At 39.2% G+C, this 20154-nt stretch overlaps 1 protein-coding gene across 5 annotated transcripts in view; it reads right to left on the minus strand.

The window, feature by feature from the left end:
• plch1 (phospholipase C, eta 1) overlaps positions 1–20154 on the minus strand; it is a 163948-nt gene that overhangs the window by 69688 nt on the left and 74106 nt on the right. For all 5 annotated transcript variants that reach the window (XM_061878019.1, XM_061878018.1, XM_061878017.1 and 2 more), the window contains exons 6-8: positions 14009–14102; positions 6801–7004; positions 2869–2989 (exon numbers count right to left, since the gene is read on the minus strand). In XM_061878019.1, coding sequence (XP_061734003.1) covers positions 2869–2989; positions 6801–7004; positions 14009–14102 — 419 coding nt within the window. The remainder of the gene's footprint in view (positions 1–2868; positions 2990–6800; positions 7005–14008; positions 14103–20154) is intronic.

Below are 20154 nucleotides of genomic sequence, written 5' to 3' on the forward strand. Positions count from 1 at the left end.
GCCTTGCCTTTACCGGAAGTAGCAGATGATGTGCGCGTGACGTCACCGGTGTGAGGGCTCCTCACATCCTCACATTGTTTATAATGTAGGCCACCAGTAGCAAGCGCTATTCGGACCGAAAAAGCGTCAATTTCCCCATAAATTTGAGCGAGGATGAAAGGTTTGTGGATGAAGAAAGTTAGAGTGAAGCACAAAACAAAATAAAAAAGAAAAAGCGACGGCTCCAGGCGGCAGCAGTGTGAGCGTTCAGATGTAATTAGACACATTTACTAGGATAATTCTGGAGGATTTCTTATCTGCTTATTCTTTTTATGGTGTTTTAGTGAGATTATAAAGTCACACCTGAAAGTCGGATGGCTGCCGTGAACGCCAGTGTCTCTCAGAGAAGCCAATGCAGGAGCCAAGATCACAGCTGCCTTTTTGAGCTGCAGGATGAGGTCGCATATTCCAATCAAGTTTCCCGCAAGAGCCGACTTAATATCACAATTTTCCCATCCAAAAACTTGCTGGTTGACTCAGAGAAACATGTTCGCTTAACCCTAACCCTAAGGCCTGGCTCTCAGTCTCCGTTTTAATTCATACCATAAATGTTCTATCGGTTCAGGTCAGGACTCTGTGCAGGCCAGTCAAGTTCATCCACACCAGACTCTGTCATCCATCTCTTTATTGACCTTGCTTTGTGTACTGGTGCACAGTCATGTTGGCTGAGTTGGCTGAGTAGCTGTTGTTCCCAAACTCTTTCATTTTCTTATAATAAAGTCGACAGTTGACTTTGGAATATTTAGGAGCAAGGAAATTTCACGACTGGATTTGTTGCACGGGTGGCATTATATGACAGTTACACGCTGGAAATCACTGAGCTCCTGAGAGCGGCCCATTCTTTCACAAATGTTTGTAGAAACAGTCTCCATGCCTCAGTGCTTGATTTTATACACCAGTGGCCGGGCCAAGTGATTAGGATACCCGATTCTGATCATTTGGGTGGGTGGCCAAATACTTTTGCCAATACAGTATAGCTTATTGTTAAAGCCACTTGCTTCTTAAGCAGAGCCAGTGGGCATGCAAAGGATTGATTGATTGATTGATTGATACTTTTATTAGTAGACTGCAGAGTTCAGTACATATTCCGTACCACTAAATGGTAACGCCCGAAAGGGTTTTTCAACTTGTTTAAGTCGGGGTCCACGTTTATCAATCCATAGTACAAATATATACTATCAGCATAGTACAGTCATCACACAAGTTCATCATCATAGTATGTACATTGAATTATTTACATTATTTACAATCCGGGGGGTGGGATGAGGAGCTTTGGTTGATATCAGAACTTCAGTCATCAACAATTGCATCAACAGAGAAATGTGGACATTGAAACAGTGTAGGTCTTATTTAGTAGGATATGTACAGCCAGCAGAGAACATAGTGAGTTCAGATAACATAAGAACAAGTATATACATTAAAAATACATTTAAGTATTTACATTAAGTTATTTATAATCCGGGGAGATGGGATGTGAATGGAGGAGGGTATTAGTAAAAGGGTTGAAGTTGCCTGGAGGTGTTGTTTTAGAGCGGTTTTGAAGGAATATAGAGATGCACTTACTTTTATACCTGTTGGGAGTGCATTCCACATTGATGTGGCATAGAAAGAGAATGAGTTAAGACCTTTGTTAGATCGGAATCTTGGTTTAACGTGGTTTGTGGAGCTCCCCCTGGGGTTGTGGTTATGGCGGTCATTTACGTTAAGGAAGTAGTTTGACATGTACTTCGGTATCAGGGAGGTGTAGCGGATTTTATAGACTAGGCTCAGTGCAAGTTGTTTTACTCTGTCCTCCACCCTGAGCCAGCCCACTTTGGAGAAGTGGGTTGGATTGAGGTGTGATCTGTGGTGGAGGTCTAAAAGTAACCGGACTATCTTATTCTGGGATGTTTGGAGACTAGATTTGAGGGTTTTGGAGGTGCTGGGGTACCAGGAGGTGCAAGCGTAATCGAAAAAGGGTTGAATGAGAGTTCCCGCTAGAATCCTCAAGGTGCATTTGTTGACCAGAGAGGAGATTCTGTAGAGGAATCTCGTTCTTTGGTTAACCTTTTTGATTACCTTGGTTGCCATTTCATCACAGGAAGGATTAGCCTCTAGAATGGAACCTAGGTAGGTGATCTCATCTTTCCTGGTGATAACAATGTCACCCACTTTTATAGTGAAGTCATTGACTTTAAGGTTGATATGGGACCCAAATAGGATGGATTCCGTTTTACCTAAGTGTATGGATAGCTTGTTGTCGGCGAGCCAGGTGCAAATATTAAGGAGTTCAGCACTGAGGATTTGTTCCACCTGTGACTTGTCCTTGCCAGATACCAGCAGGGCCGAGTCATCCGCAAACAGGAACAATTCACAGTGGCATGCTGATGGCATGTCATTTACGTATATTAGGACTTACGTATATTAGGGACTAAGACAATTTTGGGGAAAGAGCACAGCTAAGTCCCCACTTTGGTTGAGTTTCTGCAGCGATATAAATTCCTGAGGGGATTCTGAAGAAACTCTTGGTGAGCAGATGTCCCAGTTTGGTACCTAATTATTGTCAAAAATCAATGTGTTGTTTTACAACCCCGATCTAAGCAGCTTATGTCTATCAGATTTAGAGAATGTTCATTATTCCTGTATCAATAAAGTCCCATAATACATCATCCTGATCCCTGTGGAATAAATGCATCTTATTTCTAATTAGTGTAGAAAAGCCTTTAAGGAGTGGGCTCCATCAGTCCATAAAAAAAACTGATCTCGTAGGTGACTGCATGCAATCAGTGACACAATTAAAATGGTATATTTGCAATTCAATGTTCAAAGCTGCACATGTCTTTAACTCACTGGTTGTTGATGAAGGCATATTTGTTGATGGTCTCTATGACGGACTTGAAGGCGATCTTGGAGGTCAAAGTGTAGCCATGTTGGACCATGGGCTCTCCTTCAGGACCGTCCCAGCAGTCCACTGCGGAAGCAGAGAGAAGATTGAAGAACGATGTGACAGGTGAGGACCCGTTATCGACAGCTGTTTTGTTTCCCACTACAATTGAACTTGGAAGGACATTTTATGATGTAGTACCAAACCATACCAACTTTAGTTTTGAAGCCCTTTAAAAACAACCACAGTTGAAGAACAAAGGGCTGTACACCAAATAAAGACAAAGGAAAGACTAAAAAATAACATTTAAAATACACAAAGAAAAAAAGCAAATTCAAATTATCTTAAGAGCACGTTGTTGGATGAAAAGCGGTTAAAAAGTTAAAAACCGTTTAAACCAGGGGTCACCAACCTTTTTGAAACCAAGAGCTACTTCTTGGGTACTGATTAATGTGAAGGGCTACAAGTGTTATACACACTTAAATAAATTGCCAGAAATAGCCAATTTGCTCAATTTTCTTTTTAATAAATACATTTATGTATATATATTAAAAAAATTGATATTTCTGTCTGTCAGTCCGTCATACATTTTTTTTCCTTTAACGGAAGGTTTTTTTGTAGAGAATAAATGATGGAAAAAAAAACACTTTATTGAACAGTTTAAAAAAGGAGAAAACACGAAAAAAAATGAAAATTGAATTTTGAAACATAGTTTATCTTCAATTTCGACTCTTCAAAATTCAACGGAAAAAAATTAAAGGAAAAACTAGCTAATTCCAATCTTTTTGAAAAAATTAAAAAAAGAATTTATGGAATATCATTAGTAATTTTTCTTGATTAAGATTAATTTTAGATTTTTGATGACATTTTTAAATAGGTTAAAATCCAATCTACACTTTGTTAGAATACACAACAAATTTGACCAAGCTATCTTTCTAAAAAAGACAAATCATTATTTCTTCTAGATTTTCCAGAACAAAAATTTTAAAATAAATTCTAAAGACTTGTAAATAATATTTAAAATTTGATTGTACAGATTTTCTAGATTTGCCAGAATATTTTTTTTTTAATTTTAATCATAATAAGTTTGAAGAAATATATCACAAATATTCTTCATCGAAAAAACAGAAACTAAAATGAAGAATTAAATTAAAATGTATTTATTATTCTTTACAATAAAAAAAAAAAAACTTGAACATTGATTTAAATTGTCAGGAAAGAAGAGGAAGGAATTTAAAATGTAAAAAGGTATATGGGTTTAAAAATCCTAAAATCATTTTTAAGGTTGTATTTTTTCTCGAAAATTGTCTTTCTGAAAGTTATAAGAAGCAAAGTAAAAAAAAAAAAGAATTTATTTAAACAAGTGAAGACCAAGTCTTTAAAATATTTTCTTGGATTTTCAAATTCTATTTGAGTTTTGTCTCTCTTAGAATTAAAAATGTCGAGCAAAGCGAGACCAGCTTGCTAGTAAATGAATAAAATTTAAAAAATAGAGGCAGCTCACTGATAATTGCTGCTATTTGCGCTATTTTTAGAACAGGCCAGCGGGCGACCCCTGGTTTAAACAGTTCAAAGTCTCATGTTGGGTTAAAAGCCAGTAAGTAAAAATTGGTTGAATAGTATTCAGTATAATAGTAATCAGAGATTATTATTATGCAGCAGCAACATGATTTATATTTATAACCAGATCTAATTTACACAATAGGGTAAAATATAAAAAGTTGGTCCAGCTCATTATTACACCGACAGGAATTGATTGTTGATTACTGTAAATTCACAAATTTAACAATTTTTTTTTTAATTAACCACAGACTCCCTTATAGTTGCCGGATGCGTCTTGTAATTACAAAAACTGCACAATCAGCTGGGTCTGAAAGTAACCATCTGATATAGATGTTGTTTGATTTAATTTCAAGCATGCCTGTGAACCTAAACCCTTGCAGGTGACCTCCTCTTGAAGCTCATCGAGAGAATGTCAAGAGTGTGCAAAGCAGTACTCAGAGCAAAGGGTGGCTATTTTGAAGAAACTAGAATATGAAATATGTTTTCAGTTATTTCACCTTTTATTTGTTAAGTACATAACTCAACGTGTTCATTCATAGTTTTGATGCCTTCAGTGACAATCTACAAAGAAAATAGTCATGAAAATAAAGAACACACATTGGTGTGTCCTAACTTGTGTCCTGTACTGTATGTCAGTTTAAAAATCATCATATTTAGTAGTCGTGTCATTTGTTTTCTTCCATGTACAAACCCAAAACCAGTGAAGTTGGCACGTTGTGTAATTAGTAAATAAAAACCGAATACAATGATTTGCAAATCCTGTTCAACTTATATTTAATTGAATGGACTGCAAAGACAAGACACTTAATGTTTAAACTGAGAAACACTTTTTTTTTTTTTTTGCAAACAACACTCAGTAAACGTTTGGGAACTGAAGAGACCAATTTTTTAAGCTTTTCAGGTGGAATTCTTTCACATTCTTGCTTGATGTACAGTTAAGTTGTTCAACAGTCCGGGATCTCCGTTGTGGTATTTTAGGCTTCATAATGCGCCACACATTTTCAATGGGAGACAGGTCTGGACTACAGGCAGGCCAGTCTATTACCCCACACTCTTTTACTATGAAGCCACGCTGTTGTACCATGTGGCTTAGCATTGTCTTGCTGAAATAAGCAGGGGCGTCCATGATAACGTTGCTTAGATGGCAACATATGTTGCTCCAAAACCTGTATGTACCTTTCAGCATTAATGGTGCCTTCACAAATGTGTAAGTTACCCATGCCTTGGGCAATAATACACCCCTATACCATCACAGATGCTGGCTTTGGAACTTTGCCCCTATAACAATCCGGATGGTTCTTTCCCTCTTTGCTCCGGAGGACACAACGTCCACAGTTTCCAAAAGAAAATTGAAATGTGGACTCGTAAGACTACAGAACAATTTTCCACTTTGCATCAGTCCATCTTAGATAAGCTCGGGGCCAGCGAAGCAGGCAGCGTTTCTGGGTGTTGTTGATAAGTGGCTTTTGCTTTGCATAGTACAGTTTTAACCTGCACTTACAGTTGTAGCGACCAACTGTAGTTTCTGACAGTGGTTTTCAGAAGTGTTCCTGAGCCCATGTGGTGATATCCTTTACATATTGACGTCCCTTTTTGATTTAGTACTGCCTGAGGGATCGAAGGTCCGTAATATTATTGATTACGTGCAGTGATTTCTCCAGATTCTCTGAACCTTTTGATTATATTACGGACCGAAGATGGTGAAATCCCTAAATACCTTGTAATAGCTCGTTGAGGAATGTTGGTCTTAAACTGTTCGACAATTTGCTCAAGCATTTGTTGACAAAGTGGTGACCCTCGCCCCATCCTTGTTTTGGAATGACTGAGCATTTCATGGAAGCTGCTTTTATACCCAATCATGGCACCCACCTGTTCCCAATTTGCCTGTTCACCTGTGAGATGTTGCAAATAAGTGTTTGATGAGCATTCCTCAACTTTTTGGAAACATGTTGCAGGCATCATATTCCAAATTAGTTAAAATTTGCAAAACATAACAAAGTTTTCCAGTTCAAATTTTAAGTAACTTGTCTATGCAGTCTATTCAATTGAATATAAAAGGATTTGCAAATCAATGTATTTTGATTTTATTTATGATTTACACAACGTGCCAACTTCACTGGTTTTGGGGTTTGTAAATAAATACATACACACGTAAAAGCCGTTAATTCAGTCCAATGTGTTTGTTGTGTTAATTAGTACCACATGATAACAGGTAAAAAATAGAGCTTCAGAACAACCCAAAATACAGACTCTTTATTGTTCCATTAATTGAATGTTAATTTTGCCCGGAGTCCATCAAGGAACCAAATGCCCATACCCTCAATACCATACTCACCTTCCACACAGCGGCAGTCGGACTGCAGCACCCAGGCGTACATGTCGGTCTTGGAGTGTGACAGCAGCTGGTCGCCGGTGAGGTATGTATTGTGAGAGGAGGCGATGAAGTAATTACATAGGGGCTGGTCCATGTCCTGATTGACTTCGTTGTGCAAAGGGTTGAAAATGTCACACGTCGGACTTCGCATGAAACTTGTAAAACCTGGGGAGAAACATAAGTATTAATAACAAAGGATTCACTCAATGGCTTTCCTGGTTGGAAAGGCTGATAGAAAAGTGGTCCGTAGGTTTCCAAAAACAATTTTGAGATGTGGGCTCGTCAGACTACAGAACAATTTTCCACTTTGCATCAGTCCATCTGAGTTGAGCTCGGGCGCAGCAAAGCGTTTCTGGGTGTTGTTGATAAATGGCTTTGGCTTTTGCATTGTAGACTTTTAACTTGCACTTACAGATGTAGCAACCAACTCTAGTTACTGACAGTGGTCGAAGGTGATTGGATGGATGCGTTAAGGAAAAGCTTGAACAACAGCAATGCCAACTTCTTAATTGAAGACGTGTTGTATAGTTCAGATAAAACTGCTGAATCTTTAAACAAACATTTCTGATAAAACTATAGCCATAAAAAGCAGTGATTTTACTTCTACAAAAAGATCATCGAGTTGTGATAAAACTGCTTCAATGGCAACATCATTGTTAATACTTTTAAAGATGTACTGTCCAGAGTCTAGTGTAAAATAATACATAATACACATTATTATACAGATGTTAACTTGGTCTGAATAAAATACTTCTATTATAAGATCAATGCTAATAGTTTTATTAGAAATGTGTTGTTAAAATTGTAAATTTGAGAAAAAGACAAAAACAATAGGGATAAAGATTTGAGAATGAAGTCGTAATTTTACAAAAACATTTCTATTTAAGTAAAGTCAAGCTAATTATATTTATATAGCGCTTTTCTCCAGTGACTCAAAGCGCTTTTACATAGTGAAACCCAATATCTTAGTTACTTTTAAACCAGTGTGGGTGGCACTGGGAGCATGTGGGTAAAGTGTTTTGCCCGAAAACACAACGGCAGTGACTAGGATGGCAGAAGCGGGGATCGCACCTGAAACCCTCCAGTTGCTGGCACGGCCGCTCTACCTACCGAGCTATACCGCTCCATCAAAAAAAGTAATGATAATAAAACTAGTTTTTCTGCTCAAAATAGACATTCATCCTCGTAAAAATATTTTTTTTCCTGCTTATTAGGAATTCATTAAGAAATATTTTACTGTGGGATTTAAGTATCGTTTTATTTAATTATTTGCATACTATTTGTACGACAAAAGAATATGGTGTAAGTTAAAAAAAAAAAAAAACGTGAAAAAATGTTTTCTTATCATAAAATACAGACAATATTTTTGAAAGTATTACAGTTTACTAATGCGTATTTCAAGCTGTGTGTTTAGAATCTGATCCGTGTGTCCATGTTCTAATGTGTGTCCATCCATCCATCCATCCATCTTAAAACGCTTATCCGTAATCGGGTCGCGGGCACAACAGCTCCAGCGGAGACCCCCAGACTTCCCTCTCCAGAGCAACATTAGCAACTTCCGCCTGGGGAATCCAGAAGCGTTCCCAGGCCAGGTCCTCGGCCTGCCACGGGGTCTTCTCCCAGTGGGACGTGCAAAGAGGACCTCCCGAGGGAGACACTCGTGAGACACCCACACGATACTCAAACCCCCTGAGCTGGCTCTTTTCCAAGCGAAGGAGCAGCGGCTCTACTCCCGAGTCTCTTTCGGGTGACTGAACTTCTCATCCTATTTCTAAGGGAGATGCCAGCCACCCCTCTTAGGAAACTCATTCCGGCCGCTTGTATCCGCGATCTTATTCTTTCGGTCATGACCCACACTTCATGACCATAGGTGAGAGTAGGAATCTAGAAAGCTTGGTAGACCGAGAACTTTGCCTTCTGGCTCATCTCTCTTCTGCCTCAGAGACTGCAATACTACCCCAGCTGCTCCGACTCTCCGGCTGATTTCCTTCTCCATTTTTCCCTCTCCAGTGAACGAGACCCAGAGATACTTAAAGTACTCCACCTGGGACAGAGTCTCGTCCTCTACCTGGACTGTACAAACCATCGGTTTCCTGCTGAAAACCAAGGCCTCAGATTTGGAGATGCTGATCCTCATTCCAGTCGGCTGCGAACCGCTCCAGTGAGAGCTGAAGGTCACGAACCGAAGGTGCCATCAGGATCACATTATCTGCAAACAGCAGTGACGCAATCTGCTGCTGCGTCCACTTTCACTGCCATCCACTTGGCATCACACCCGACTCCACTGGTTCCGACTGCGGGTGGTGGGCCCACGTGGCGGAGTGAATGGTGTGTCCATGTAGCTTCATCGGGCCGTGCCTGGCCAAACTCCGTGGCTCGCCTGGCCACCAGGCACTCACTGACAAGCCCTGCCTCCGGGCCTAGCTGCGGAGGAGAGGCCTGGCATGTATTGGTGGTTCTTAGGTCAAAATGTTGCATAGATGATGTTTTACAGATCATCTTCAAGCCGCTTTTTGACAGTCGCTTCAGGATGCACCGTTTTGTGGGTGATCTTATTTACGTGGCTCTCCTTCGGCAGTGTCTTCTCCTCTTTGTTGTAGCAATGTAGCGTGCAAGGACTACAAAGGCGGGCGCGCGCACATTTTCCGGAATTATGCAGATCCCAAATATCGATCAGCAGGTAAGAAAAGTTGCTTTTGCATAATATTGCAAAACACAACACCAGATAGTAAGTCCTATCTTATACACACACCATAATAATAATTGTATGTTGAAGCACAGTACAATCCATCAAGCGGTGCAACTTCATAGCTTACCAAAGTCGTACTAAAACATTTTGATAGATTGAGCGCCATGAGTAATGTTTTCAATGCAACATATTCAATTGTGGTGTTTTTTACTCTAGTCATGTTGCATTTTAGACATATCTCTTATGTGTGACTGCCATCTACTGGTCACACTGATCATTTCACCATGTACAAAGTAAAATAGCTTCAACGTAGGTAAGCACAACCAAAATGATTCCGTATATTAGGGTTGTAAGGCGCACTGTCGAGTTTTGAGAAAATGAAAGGACTTGAAGTGTGCCTTAGTCTGAAAAATACGGTACACATTTTTTTTTTCACACCCACTTACAAATCCAAACACGGACACAGAAAAGAGAACACGGACACCTGCATCTGATTACACACAGAGTCTGAGATTTGCATCTGCAATTTGTTTTGCCACAATAACACCTCCGTAATATTTGTTTCATCAAAGAGCCAGTGGATCACTTCCATCTCTGTATTGCTAAATAAAAGCAACGTAGGTATCATAACACAAACTCAATACATGCGTCAGTGGTTGGTCACATGACAGCAGGTCCATTTTCAACAAAAGTATAGTGAAGTGTTTTTTTTTTTTTTTAAATTTTAAAAATACATTATTAATGGATCATTTGCTTTTGTAATGGTCACACATGAGGACCCGCAAGATGAAAGAAAGCCTTCATTCACCCACATGGATGAATGAACAGAGGAAAGATCAGCCAGTTTAGTCTTAGTTTCAAAAAGTCTGGACTTTTTTTAAGTGTCAAAAAGTCGGGAATTTTTTGGGGAAAAAGTCTGGATCTTTTTTAAGTGTCAAAAAGTCTGGATTTTTTTTTAAATGAAGTGAAGTGAATTATATTTATATAGCGCTTTTTTCCTCAAGTGACTCAAAGCGCTTTACATAGTGAAACCTAATATCTAAGTTCCAATGAAACCGGTGTGGGTGGCACTGGGAGCAGGTGTGTCTTGCCCAAGGGCACAACGGTATTGACTAGGATGGCGGAAGCTGGGATCGGACCTGCAACCCTCAAGTTGTCAAAAAGTCTGGATTTTTTTCGAAGTGTCAAAGAGTCAGGATTTTTTCTGAGTATTAAAAAGTCGGAATTGTTTTAAGTGGCAAAATGTCGGGAATTTTTTTGTCAAAAAGTGGGGATTTTTTGTAAGTGTTAAAATGTCGGGAATTTTTCTAAATGGCAAAAAGTCGTGATTTTTTTTTTAAGTGTCAAAAAGTCGGTATTTTTTCTAACTCTCAAAAAGTTGGGAGTCTTTTGTAACTGTCAAAAAATCTGGATTTTTTCCAAGTGTCAAAATGTCTGGATTTTTTGTAATCGTCAAAATGTCGGGATTTTTTCTAAGTGTCAAATAGTCTGGATTTTTTCTAAATCTCAGAAAGTCTGGATTTTTTTAAGAGAAGTGAAGTGAATTATATTTGTATAGCGCTTTTTTCCTCAAGTGACTCAAAGCGCTTTACATAGTGAAATCCAAAAGCTAAGTTACAATTAAACCATTGTGGGTGGCACTGGGAGCAGGTGGGTAAAGTGTCTTGCCCATGGACACAACGGTATTGACTAGGATGGCGGAAGCTGGGATCGAACCTGCAACCCTCAAGTTGTCAAAAAGTCTGGATTTTTTTCGAAGTGTCAAAGAGTAAGGATTTTTTCTGAGTGTTAAAAAGTCGGAATTGTTTTAAGTGGCAAAATGTTGGGAATTTTTTTGTCAAAAAGACGGGATTTTTTGTAAGTGTTAAAATGTCGGGATTTTTTCTAACCGTCAAAAAGTGGTGATTTTTTTTTAAGTGTCAAAAAGTCGGGATTTTTTTCTAAGTGTCAAAAAGTCGGGATTTTTTCTAACTCTCAAAAAGTCAGGAGTCTTTTCTAACTGTCAAAAAGTCTGGAATTTTTCCAAGTGTCAGAATGTCTGGATTTTTCTAATCGTCAAAGAGTCGGGATATTTTTCCAAATGTCAAAAAGTCTGTACTTTTTCTACGTGTCAAAAAGTCGTGATTTTTTTTAAGTGTCAAAAAGTCTGGATTTTTTCTAAGTCTCAAAAAGTCTGGATTTTTTTAAGTGAAGTGAAGTGAATTATATTTATATAGCGCTTTTTTCCTCAAGTGATTCAAAACGCTTTACATAGTAAAACCCAATATCTAAATTACAATGAAACCAGTGTAGGTGGCACTGGGAGCAGGTGGGTAAAGTGTCTTGCCCAAGGACACAACGGTATTGACTAGGCTGGCGGAAGCTGGGATTGAACCTGCAACCATCAAGTTGTCAAAAAGTCAGGATTTTTTTCGAAGTGTCAAAGAGTCAGGATATTTTCTAAGTGTCAAAAAGTCGGGAAATTTTTTGTCAAAAAGCATTTAAGTCTCATCTTAAAATTCATTTGTATACTCTAGCCTTTAAATAGACCCTCCTTTTAGACCAGTTGATCTGTAGTTTCTTTTCTGCTCTGCCCCCCTCTCCAAGAAGGAGAGGGGGCCACATAGTCGGTGACCATCAGTTGGGGATGTGTCTGCACTGCTGACCTGTCTCCACTCAAGATGATCTCATGCTGATCCCACTATGGACTGGACTCTCACAATATTATGTTAGATCCACTCGACGTCCATTGCACTGGTCACTCAGGGGGGTCCCCACATCTGTGGTCCCCTCCAAGGTTTCACATTGTCATCCCATTGGGTTGAGTTTTTTCTTTCCCTGATGTGGGATCTGAGACCACATATTGTCGTTGTGGGTTGTGCAGTCCTTTGAGACACTCGTGATTTAGGGCTATATAAGTAATTGATTGATTGATTGATTGAAAAAGTCTGGCTTTTTTATAAATGTCAAAAAGTCTGGATTTTTTCCAAGTGTCAAAAAGTCTAAATTGTTTTACGTGTCAAAATGTTTGGATAATTTCCAAGTGTCAAAAGGTTAGGAATTTTTGGGTCAAAAAGTCTGGATTTTTTCTTAGTGTCAAAAAGTCAGGATTTTTTTGCTCAAAAAGTCTGGATTTTTCAAAGCATCAAAAAGTAGGGATTTTTTCTGAGTGTTAAAAAGTCGAAATTGTTTTAAGTGGCAAAAAGTCGTGATTTTTTTGGTCACAAAGTCGGGATTTTTTGTAAGTGTCAAAATGTCGTGAATTTTTCCTCACCGTCAAAAAGTCGTGATTTTTTTTTTAATGTCAAAAAGTCGGGATTTCTTTTCTAAGTGTCAAAAAGTCAGGATTTTTTCTAACTCTCAAAAAGTCGGGAGTCTTTTCTAAACGTCAAAAAGTCGGGATTTTTTTCTAAGTGTCAAAATGTCTGGATGTTTTCTATTCGTCAAAAAGTCGGCATTTTTTTGTAAATGTCAGAAAGTCTGTAATTTTTTGGTCAAAATATCAGGAATTTTTGTAACTGTCAAAAAGTCGGGAATTTATTTGTCAAAAAGCCTGGATTTTTTTTCTAAGTGTCAAAAAGTCTGAATTGTTTTAAGTGTCAAAAAGTCGGACATTTTTCTAACTGTCAGAAAGTCTGTAAATTTTTCGTCAAAATGTCAGGATTTTTTCTAACTGTCAAAAAGTCGGGAATTTATTTGTCAAAAAGCCTGGATTATTTTAAGTGTTAAAAAGTCTGGATTTTTTGGGTCAAAAAGTCTGGATTTTTTCCCAAGTGTCAAAAAGTCTAAATTTTTCCAAGTGTTAAAAAGTGGAGAATGTTTTTGTCAAAAAGTCGCAATTTTTTTCCAAGCTTCAAAAAGTCACTGTGATGGAGAATGGAATCAATGCAAATGTGTGAGAGGAATGTAATTATCTGATGGACATTCATCTTGTCACGGGTTTTATTAAACCCTCGCATTATACAATCAAAGTGTTGGGAATCCTCCGGCTGATTTGTACTCATCATGCTGAGAAAAGGTTATTTCAATAGCATCTCTGTCACATTCCCGGCCTGTAGACATCACGCGTCACGCCGTGATTAGCCAGACGTTACTCACGATGCCTCCTACGATGACATCAGTGTCGCTCCTGCACCTTCTCGTCGCCGCCAGTCCCTTCTTTGCAACCTTCCTCGCTGTGACTTCCACATTTTCTCTCGCCTCCTCACTCTGTCGCCTCCCTTAAGTTTAGCCTTCAGCTGCAAGCTGCCTCACTTACAGTGACACCGTGGGGAGGCGAGCATTTGTGGAAACTCAATTATTTATAAACAAAAGTATTGGGACAGCTGGGCAGGATGCTGTACATGAAATTAAAATAAAAAGGAAAATATAGAGTTGATTCCCCTTTTGCAGCTCTAACTTATTCTGTGCGTCTGTGGGATTTTTTTATTTTATTTGTGAGGTCAAATGTTCGGGTCATTACACTATTGAGAGAGTGAAACTGGGAGAGAAAAAAACCTACCTTCGATTCCCATGACACCTCTTTGTTTGTTTTCGTCCACCACCTCAAACTTGTCGATGATTTCCGCCACGTATTCCGGGGTGACGTTGACCATCTGCGGGGTCAACAACATCCCAATATCATTTCGTGACATCATGTTCACATTCACAGAGGGTATTAAAGAGACTTTTTAAAATAATTGTATTGGTGTTATTGGGTTTTTAAAAAGTCTCTTTAATACCTCTGTGAATGTGAACATGATGTCACGAAATGATATTGGGATGTTGTTGACCACGCAGATGGTCAACGTCACCCGGAATTACGTGGCGGAAATCATCGACAAGTTTGAGGCTAGGTGGACGAATTACAAACAAAGAGGTGTCATGGGAATCGAAGGTAGGTTTGTTGAGGTGCGTGTTGGATGTTCAGCGTCCAAATCCGAGTGGGGAAGAAGCCAGGGGAAGTCCAAGGTCCAAGCGGGGGTCAAAGGCATGAGAGGGGGTCCGAAATTCCAAAGTTAGGTCGAGGATCCAGAAAGGGAAACAGGTCCAGGAGGGAAACAGCAATGGTGATACGAGCAGGGTAGTAGATTACGTTCCCACGTCGAAGAGTCAGCGTCGACCGTTCTTATACTGCCGTCCTTCATCCATGCCAGGTGTGTCAGTCAATGATTGCCGCAAGCTGCGGTGTAAAGTGGGCGCGGTCTGCCTAATGAGCACTGGGGCGTGTCTGGTGTCTCCAGAGGAGCTTCAGCGTGCTCCAACAGCAGAGGGCAGCACAGAGTGTGTGTGTGACACAACAATTTTTTCCACATACCGTATTTTCCGCACCATAGGGCGCACCAGATTATAAGACGAACTGCCGATTACTGGTCTATTTTTTTTACCTTTTTGCATATATAAGGAGCACTGAATTATAGGGCACATTAAAAAAAAAAATTCTAAATGTAAACACTTCCTTGTGGTCTACATAACAATTAATGGTGGTTATCTGGTCAAAATGTTGCATAGATTATGTTTTACAGATCATAGTCAAGCCACTTTCTGACAGTCGCTTCAGTCGGGTCTTATTTACATGGTTCACCTTCGACAGCATCTTCTCACCATCATCTTTGTCGTAGCGGTGTAGCGTGCAAGGACGATAGTGGAAGAAGTGTCAAAAGATGGAGCTAACTGTTTTAATGACATCCAGACTTTACTTCAGCATCTCCTCATGGAAGCAACCCACACCGGAAACCGTCCGACCGGAACTGTAATAATTAAAGTTCTTTGGGTGAATAATGTAAACTCAGGTATGTTTTAGCGCTTTCATGGCGAGTTTACTGACAGATATAAGTAAGAACTTTACACTACTTTATATTAAAAATGGGCAGCACAGTGGTACAGGGGTTAGTGTGTCTGCCTCCTGAGTAGTCTTGGGTTCAATCCCGGGCTCGGGATCTTTCTGTGTGGAGTTTGCAATGCATGTTCCCACCTCCAAAGACATGCACCTGGGGATAGGTTGATTGGCAACACAAAATTGGCCCTAGTGTGTGATTGTGAGTGTGAATGTTGTCTGTCTATCTGCGTTGGCCCTGTCATCAGGTGGCGACTTGTCCAGGGTGTACACTGCCTTCCGCCCGATTGTAGCTGAGATAGGCACCTGCGTCCCCTGCTACCCCAAAAGGAATAAGCTGTAGGAAATGGATGGATGGATATATTAGAAATGGCACTTAAACATTTACTACTAAAACATTTTGATAGATTTTTGAGCGCCGTGAGCAATGTTCTAAATTTTCAACGTAACATTTAAAATGTTGGTGTTTACTTCAGACTAGGGATGTCCGATAATGGCTTTTTTGCCGATATCCGATATTCCAATATTCTCCATCTCTAAATTACCGATATCAACCGATACCGATATACAGTATACAGTCATGGAATTAACACATTATTATGCCTAATTTTGTTGTGGATGCTTTAAACAATGTAACAAGATTTTTTAAAATAAATCAACTCAGGTTATGCAAAAAAAATGCCACTTCCGTATTTATTATTGAAATCAAAAAGTGCATAATTTTTTTTAACCTCAAAAGAACAGCTTGGAATTTGGGACATGCTCTCCCTGAGAAAGCATGAGCAAGTTGAGGTGGGCGGGGTTGAGGTGGAGGGGTGGGGGGTATATATTGTAGCGTCCCGTAAGGGTTAGTGCTGCAAGGGAGCTGGGTATTTTTTCTTTTGTGTTTATGTTGTGTTACGGTGCAGATGTTCTCCCGAAATGTGTTTGCCATTCTTGTTTGGTGTGGATTCACAGTGTGGCGCACATTTGTAAAAGTGTTAAAGTTGTTTATACGGCCACCCTCAGTTTGACCTGTATGTCTGTTGATCAAGTATGCCTTGCATTCACTTGTTTGTGTGTGTGAAAAGCCATATATATTATGTGACTTGGCAAGCACGCGAAGGCAGGTCCTTTAAGGTTTATTGGCCCTCTGTACTTCATCCTGTGCTCGTGTAAACAGCGGCGTTTTAAAAGTCATATAGTTTACTTTTTGAAACCGATACCGATAATTTTGAAACCAATACCGATAATTTCCGATTCAACATTTCAAAGCATTTATCGGCCGATTATATCGGCAAGCCGATAATATCGGACATCTCTACTTGAGACTTATCTCTTATGTTTAACTGCCATCTACTGGTCAAACTTATCATTACACAATGTACCAAAAAAAAGAGTGAAGTGTCCCGGAAGATTCCGTTCTGCTGGGAATTATGGGTATTTGTTTTGTTGTGTTTATGTTGTGTTGCAGTGCAAATATTTTCCCCAAATGTGTTTGCAATTGTTGTTTAGTATGGTTTCACAATACGGCACATGTTTATGACAGTGTTGGTGTTGTTTATATGGCCACCCTTAATGTGACATGTATGGCTGTTGACTAAGAATGCAATTTGTAAAACAAAGTCAACATGATGATATCAGTCGGCTTAAATTGAGCGCAGAGTGGTAGCTTTACCTGATATCTTTAATTGAAGATCAGTGTCACTTCATTCAATGGTTCAAAAACATTAGGGTGAATAAGTAGAACCAAACACAATTATTACCTTAGGCGCACACTATTGAGTGAATGCAGTGATGTCAAAGCCTAACATTCTTGTGCAATGAAAATTATATTTTTTAAACATTAGCACTGGTTAACCAAGGAGGCAATGAAAGTGTAAATGCCTTTTAGGGTTGTACGGTATGCCGGTACACTAGTACCGGTATACTAGAATCATATTAGATACTATACCGTCCTAAAAAGTACCGGTACCCCCCCCCCCCCCCCCCTCCCCTTTTTTTTACTGGCATGACGGCGCGTTATCATCACGCATGACATTGCTGATTTTACGAGCAGAGGAGCATGTTCGGCAGCGCACAATCACAGAGTACTTACCAGCAGGCACAGTGTGTACACAGAAAAGGGAAAATGGACACATTTTGTATTAAAAACTAAAGAAAAAGGTGAAGCTATACCACTGAAACGCCCTCAGAAAGCGGTGCTTTAATACATGGCTAGCTAGCTCGCTCGCTCGCTTTAGCTCCTTCCAAATCACTAATCCTCACCTCCAATAAAGTAAGTTTCTTACAAGTATCATCCCTGCAGGACGAGGAAGAGCTAAACATGCTTCACTACACGCCATAGCTCACCGGCATCACAATGTAAACAAACGCCAAGGGTGTATCTACACCTGACATCCACTGTAATGATACCAAGTACAAGAGTGTATCTAGTGGATACTACTACGATTATTACATCGATATTAAAACAAAAAAAATTGTATTATGTTTATAATCTCAGGAAATACGTCCCTGGACACATGGGACTTAAATTATGACCATTGTATGATCCCGTAACTACTTGGTATCAGATCGATACCCAAAATTGTGGTATCATTCAAACCTAATGTAAAGCATCCAAACAACAGAAGAATAAGTGATTATTACTTTTTAACAGAAGTGAAGATAAAACATGTTAAAAGAGAAAGTAAACAGATATTAACAGTAAATTAACAAGTAGATTAATAATTCATTTTCTACCACTTGTCCTTAATAATGTTGACTAAATAATAGAATGGAAAATTAATTAATATGTTACTGCATATGTCAGCAGCTAAATTAGGATCCTTTTGTGAGAATGCATCTACTTTTAAGAGTTATTTCTTTATTCATAGTCATGTTTAAAGCAGCTAATATTTTCCCATGTGTACTCTTTTTGCTTGTATCTTCTGTCCACAAGTAAACTCTGTGCTTTGCCTTGAAGGTCTGGAATGTAGGAGTCTAGCATAATCTCTTTTTACCTTATCAGTATTAGAACAAAGAGGCTAATTCCTTTCTGGGCAAGGTGGGGGTTGTTTTCGTATTCAATAAGTTGGCTCTTTCCGTTTGATTTTCGGACCACTTCTGGATGCTGTTATTAGCGCATTTGTAAGGACTGGTCTCCTAAAGCTTTAGTAAAACTTGATGATATTCCTATTCTGTCTTGATGGTCCTTCTTACTCTGCATATATGTCATCTGAAAGAATTTGGGATTGACCAGTGACTTTAATTCCTTTAGAAGAAGACTGGTCAGACGCAACACTTTGTTTGCTTACTTACTACTAAAAGACGAGTTGTCTAGTACGTTCACAATTTTATTTAGGGATAAATTTGCAATAAGAAACACATGCTTAAAGGGGAACACTATCACAATTTCGAAAGGGTTAAAAACAATAAAAATCAGTTCCCAGTGGCTTGTTTTATTTTTCGAATTTTTTTTCAAAATTTTACATCTCCCAGAATATCCCTAAAAAAAGCTTTAAAGTGCTTGATTTTCCCTATTTGCGATGCGACTGTCCATTTCCTTGTGACGTCGCCAATACAAACAAACAACGGCGAATAGCACAGCAAGATATAGCAACATTAGCTCGGATTCAGACTCGGATTTCAGCGGTTTAAGTAATTCAACAGATTACGCATGTATTGAAACAGATGGTGTGAGTACGGAGGCAGATAGCGAAAACGAAATTAAAGTAGAAACTGAAGCTATTGAGCGAATAGCTATTGACGCTATTCGGCCATAGCATGGGTGTACCTAATGAAGCGGCCCATAGCATGGCTGCCTTGTTAGCATCGCCGGTAAAATGTGCTTACCAAATAGATCAGGACTTTCACATCTTGTGACACTGGAGCAATTTAAATCTGGCGATTTGTAAGTGTTTGTTTCGCATTAAATGTGGGTATCTAGTTTCAAATGTACATACAGTTAGCGTAAATAACATGTTAGCATCGATTAGCGTAGCATGCCAGCATTGATTAGCTGGCAGTCATGCTGCGACCAAATATGTCCGATTAGCACATAAGTCAACAACATCAACAAAACTCACCTTTGTGATTTCGTTGACTTTATCGTTGCAAATGCATCTGCAGGTTATCCATACATCTCTGTGCCATGTCTGTCGTAGCACCGCCGATAAAATGTGGAGACACTCCGGCACATTCAATGGGGGTCTGGCGGCAGATTTCTTGCCAGTGGTGCAACTTGAATCCCTCCCTGTTAGTGTTGTTACACCCTCCGACAACACACCGACGAGGCATGATGTCTCCAAGGTTCCAAAAAACGGAAAATAACAGAGCTGAGACCTGGTGTTTGTAATGTGAAAATGAAAATGGCGGGTGTGTTACCCCGGTGACGTCACGTTCTGACGTCATCGCTAAAAGACCGATAAACAGAAAGGCGTTTAATTCGCCAAAATTCACCCATTTAGAATTCGGAAATCGGTAAAAAAAATACATGGTCTTTTTTCTGCAACATCAAGGTATATATTGACGCTTGCATAGGTCTGGTGATAATGTTCCCCTTTAATGTATCGTAAGATTATTTTTGTTAAAATAAAGCCAATAACGCAATTTTTGTGGTCCCCTTTTTTAGAAATGTAATTACACTGGAAAAACTGAAATGTAAGTAAGATTAAATATCTCAAATAAGGGTGATATTTGCTTATTTTATGTCTGATAAGATAATTATTCTCACTAAGCAGATTTTATGTTAGAGTGTTTTTCTTGTTTAAAGGGTTTTGGTCCTAAATGATCTCAGTAAGATATTACAGGTTGTAGCTGAGATGTCATGACCTATATTGAGTAAAACATGCTTGAAACTAGAATATCAACTT

Source organism: Nerophis ophidion, linkage group LG18 (assembly GCF_033978795.1).
Source record: "Nerophis ophidion isolate RoL-2023_Sa linkage group LG18, RoL_Noph_v1.0, whole genome shotgun sequence".
Taxonomy (NCBI): Eukaryota; Metazoa; Chordata; class Actinopteri; order Syngnathiformes; family Syngnathidae; genus Nerophis; species Nerophis ophidion.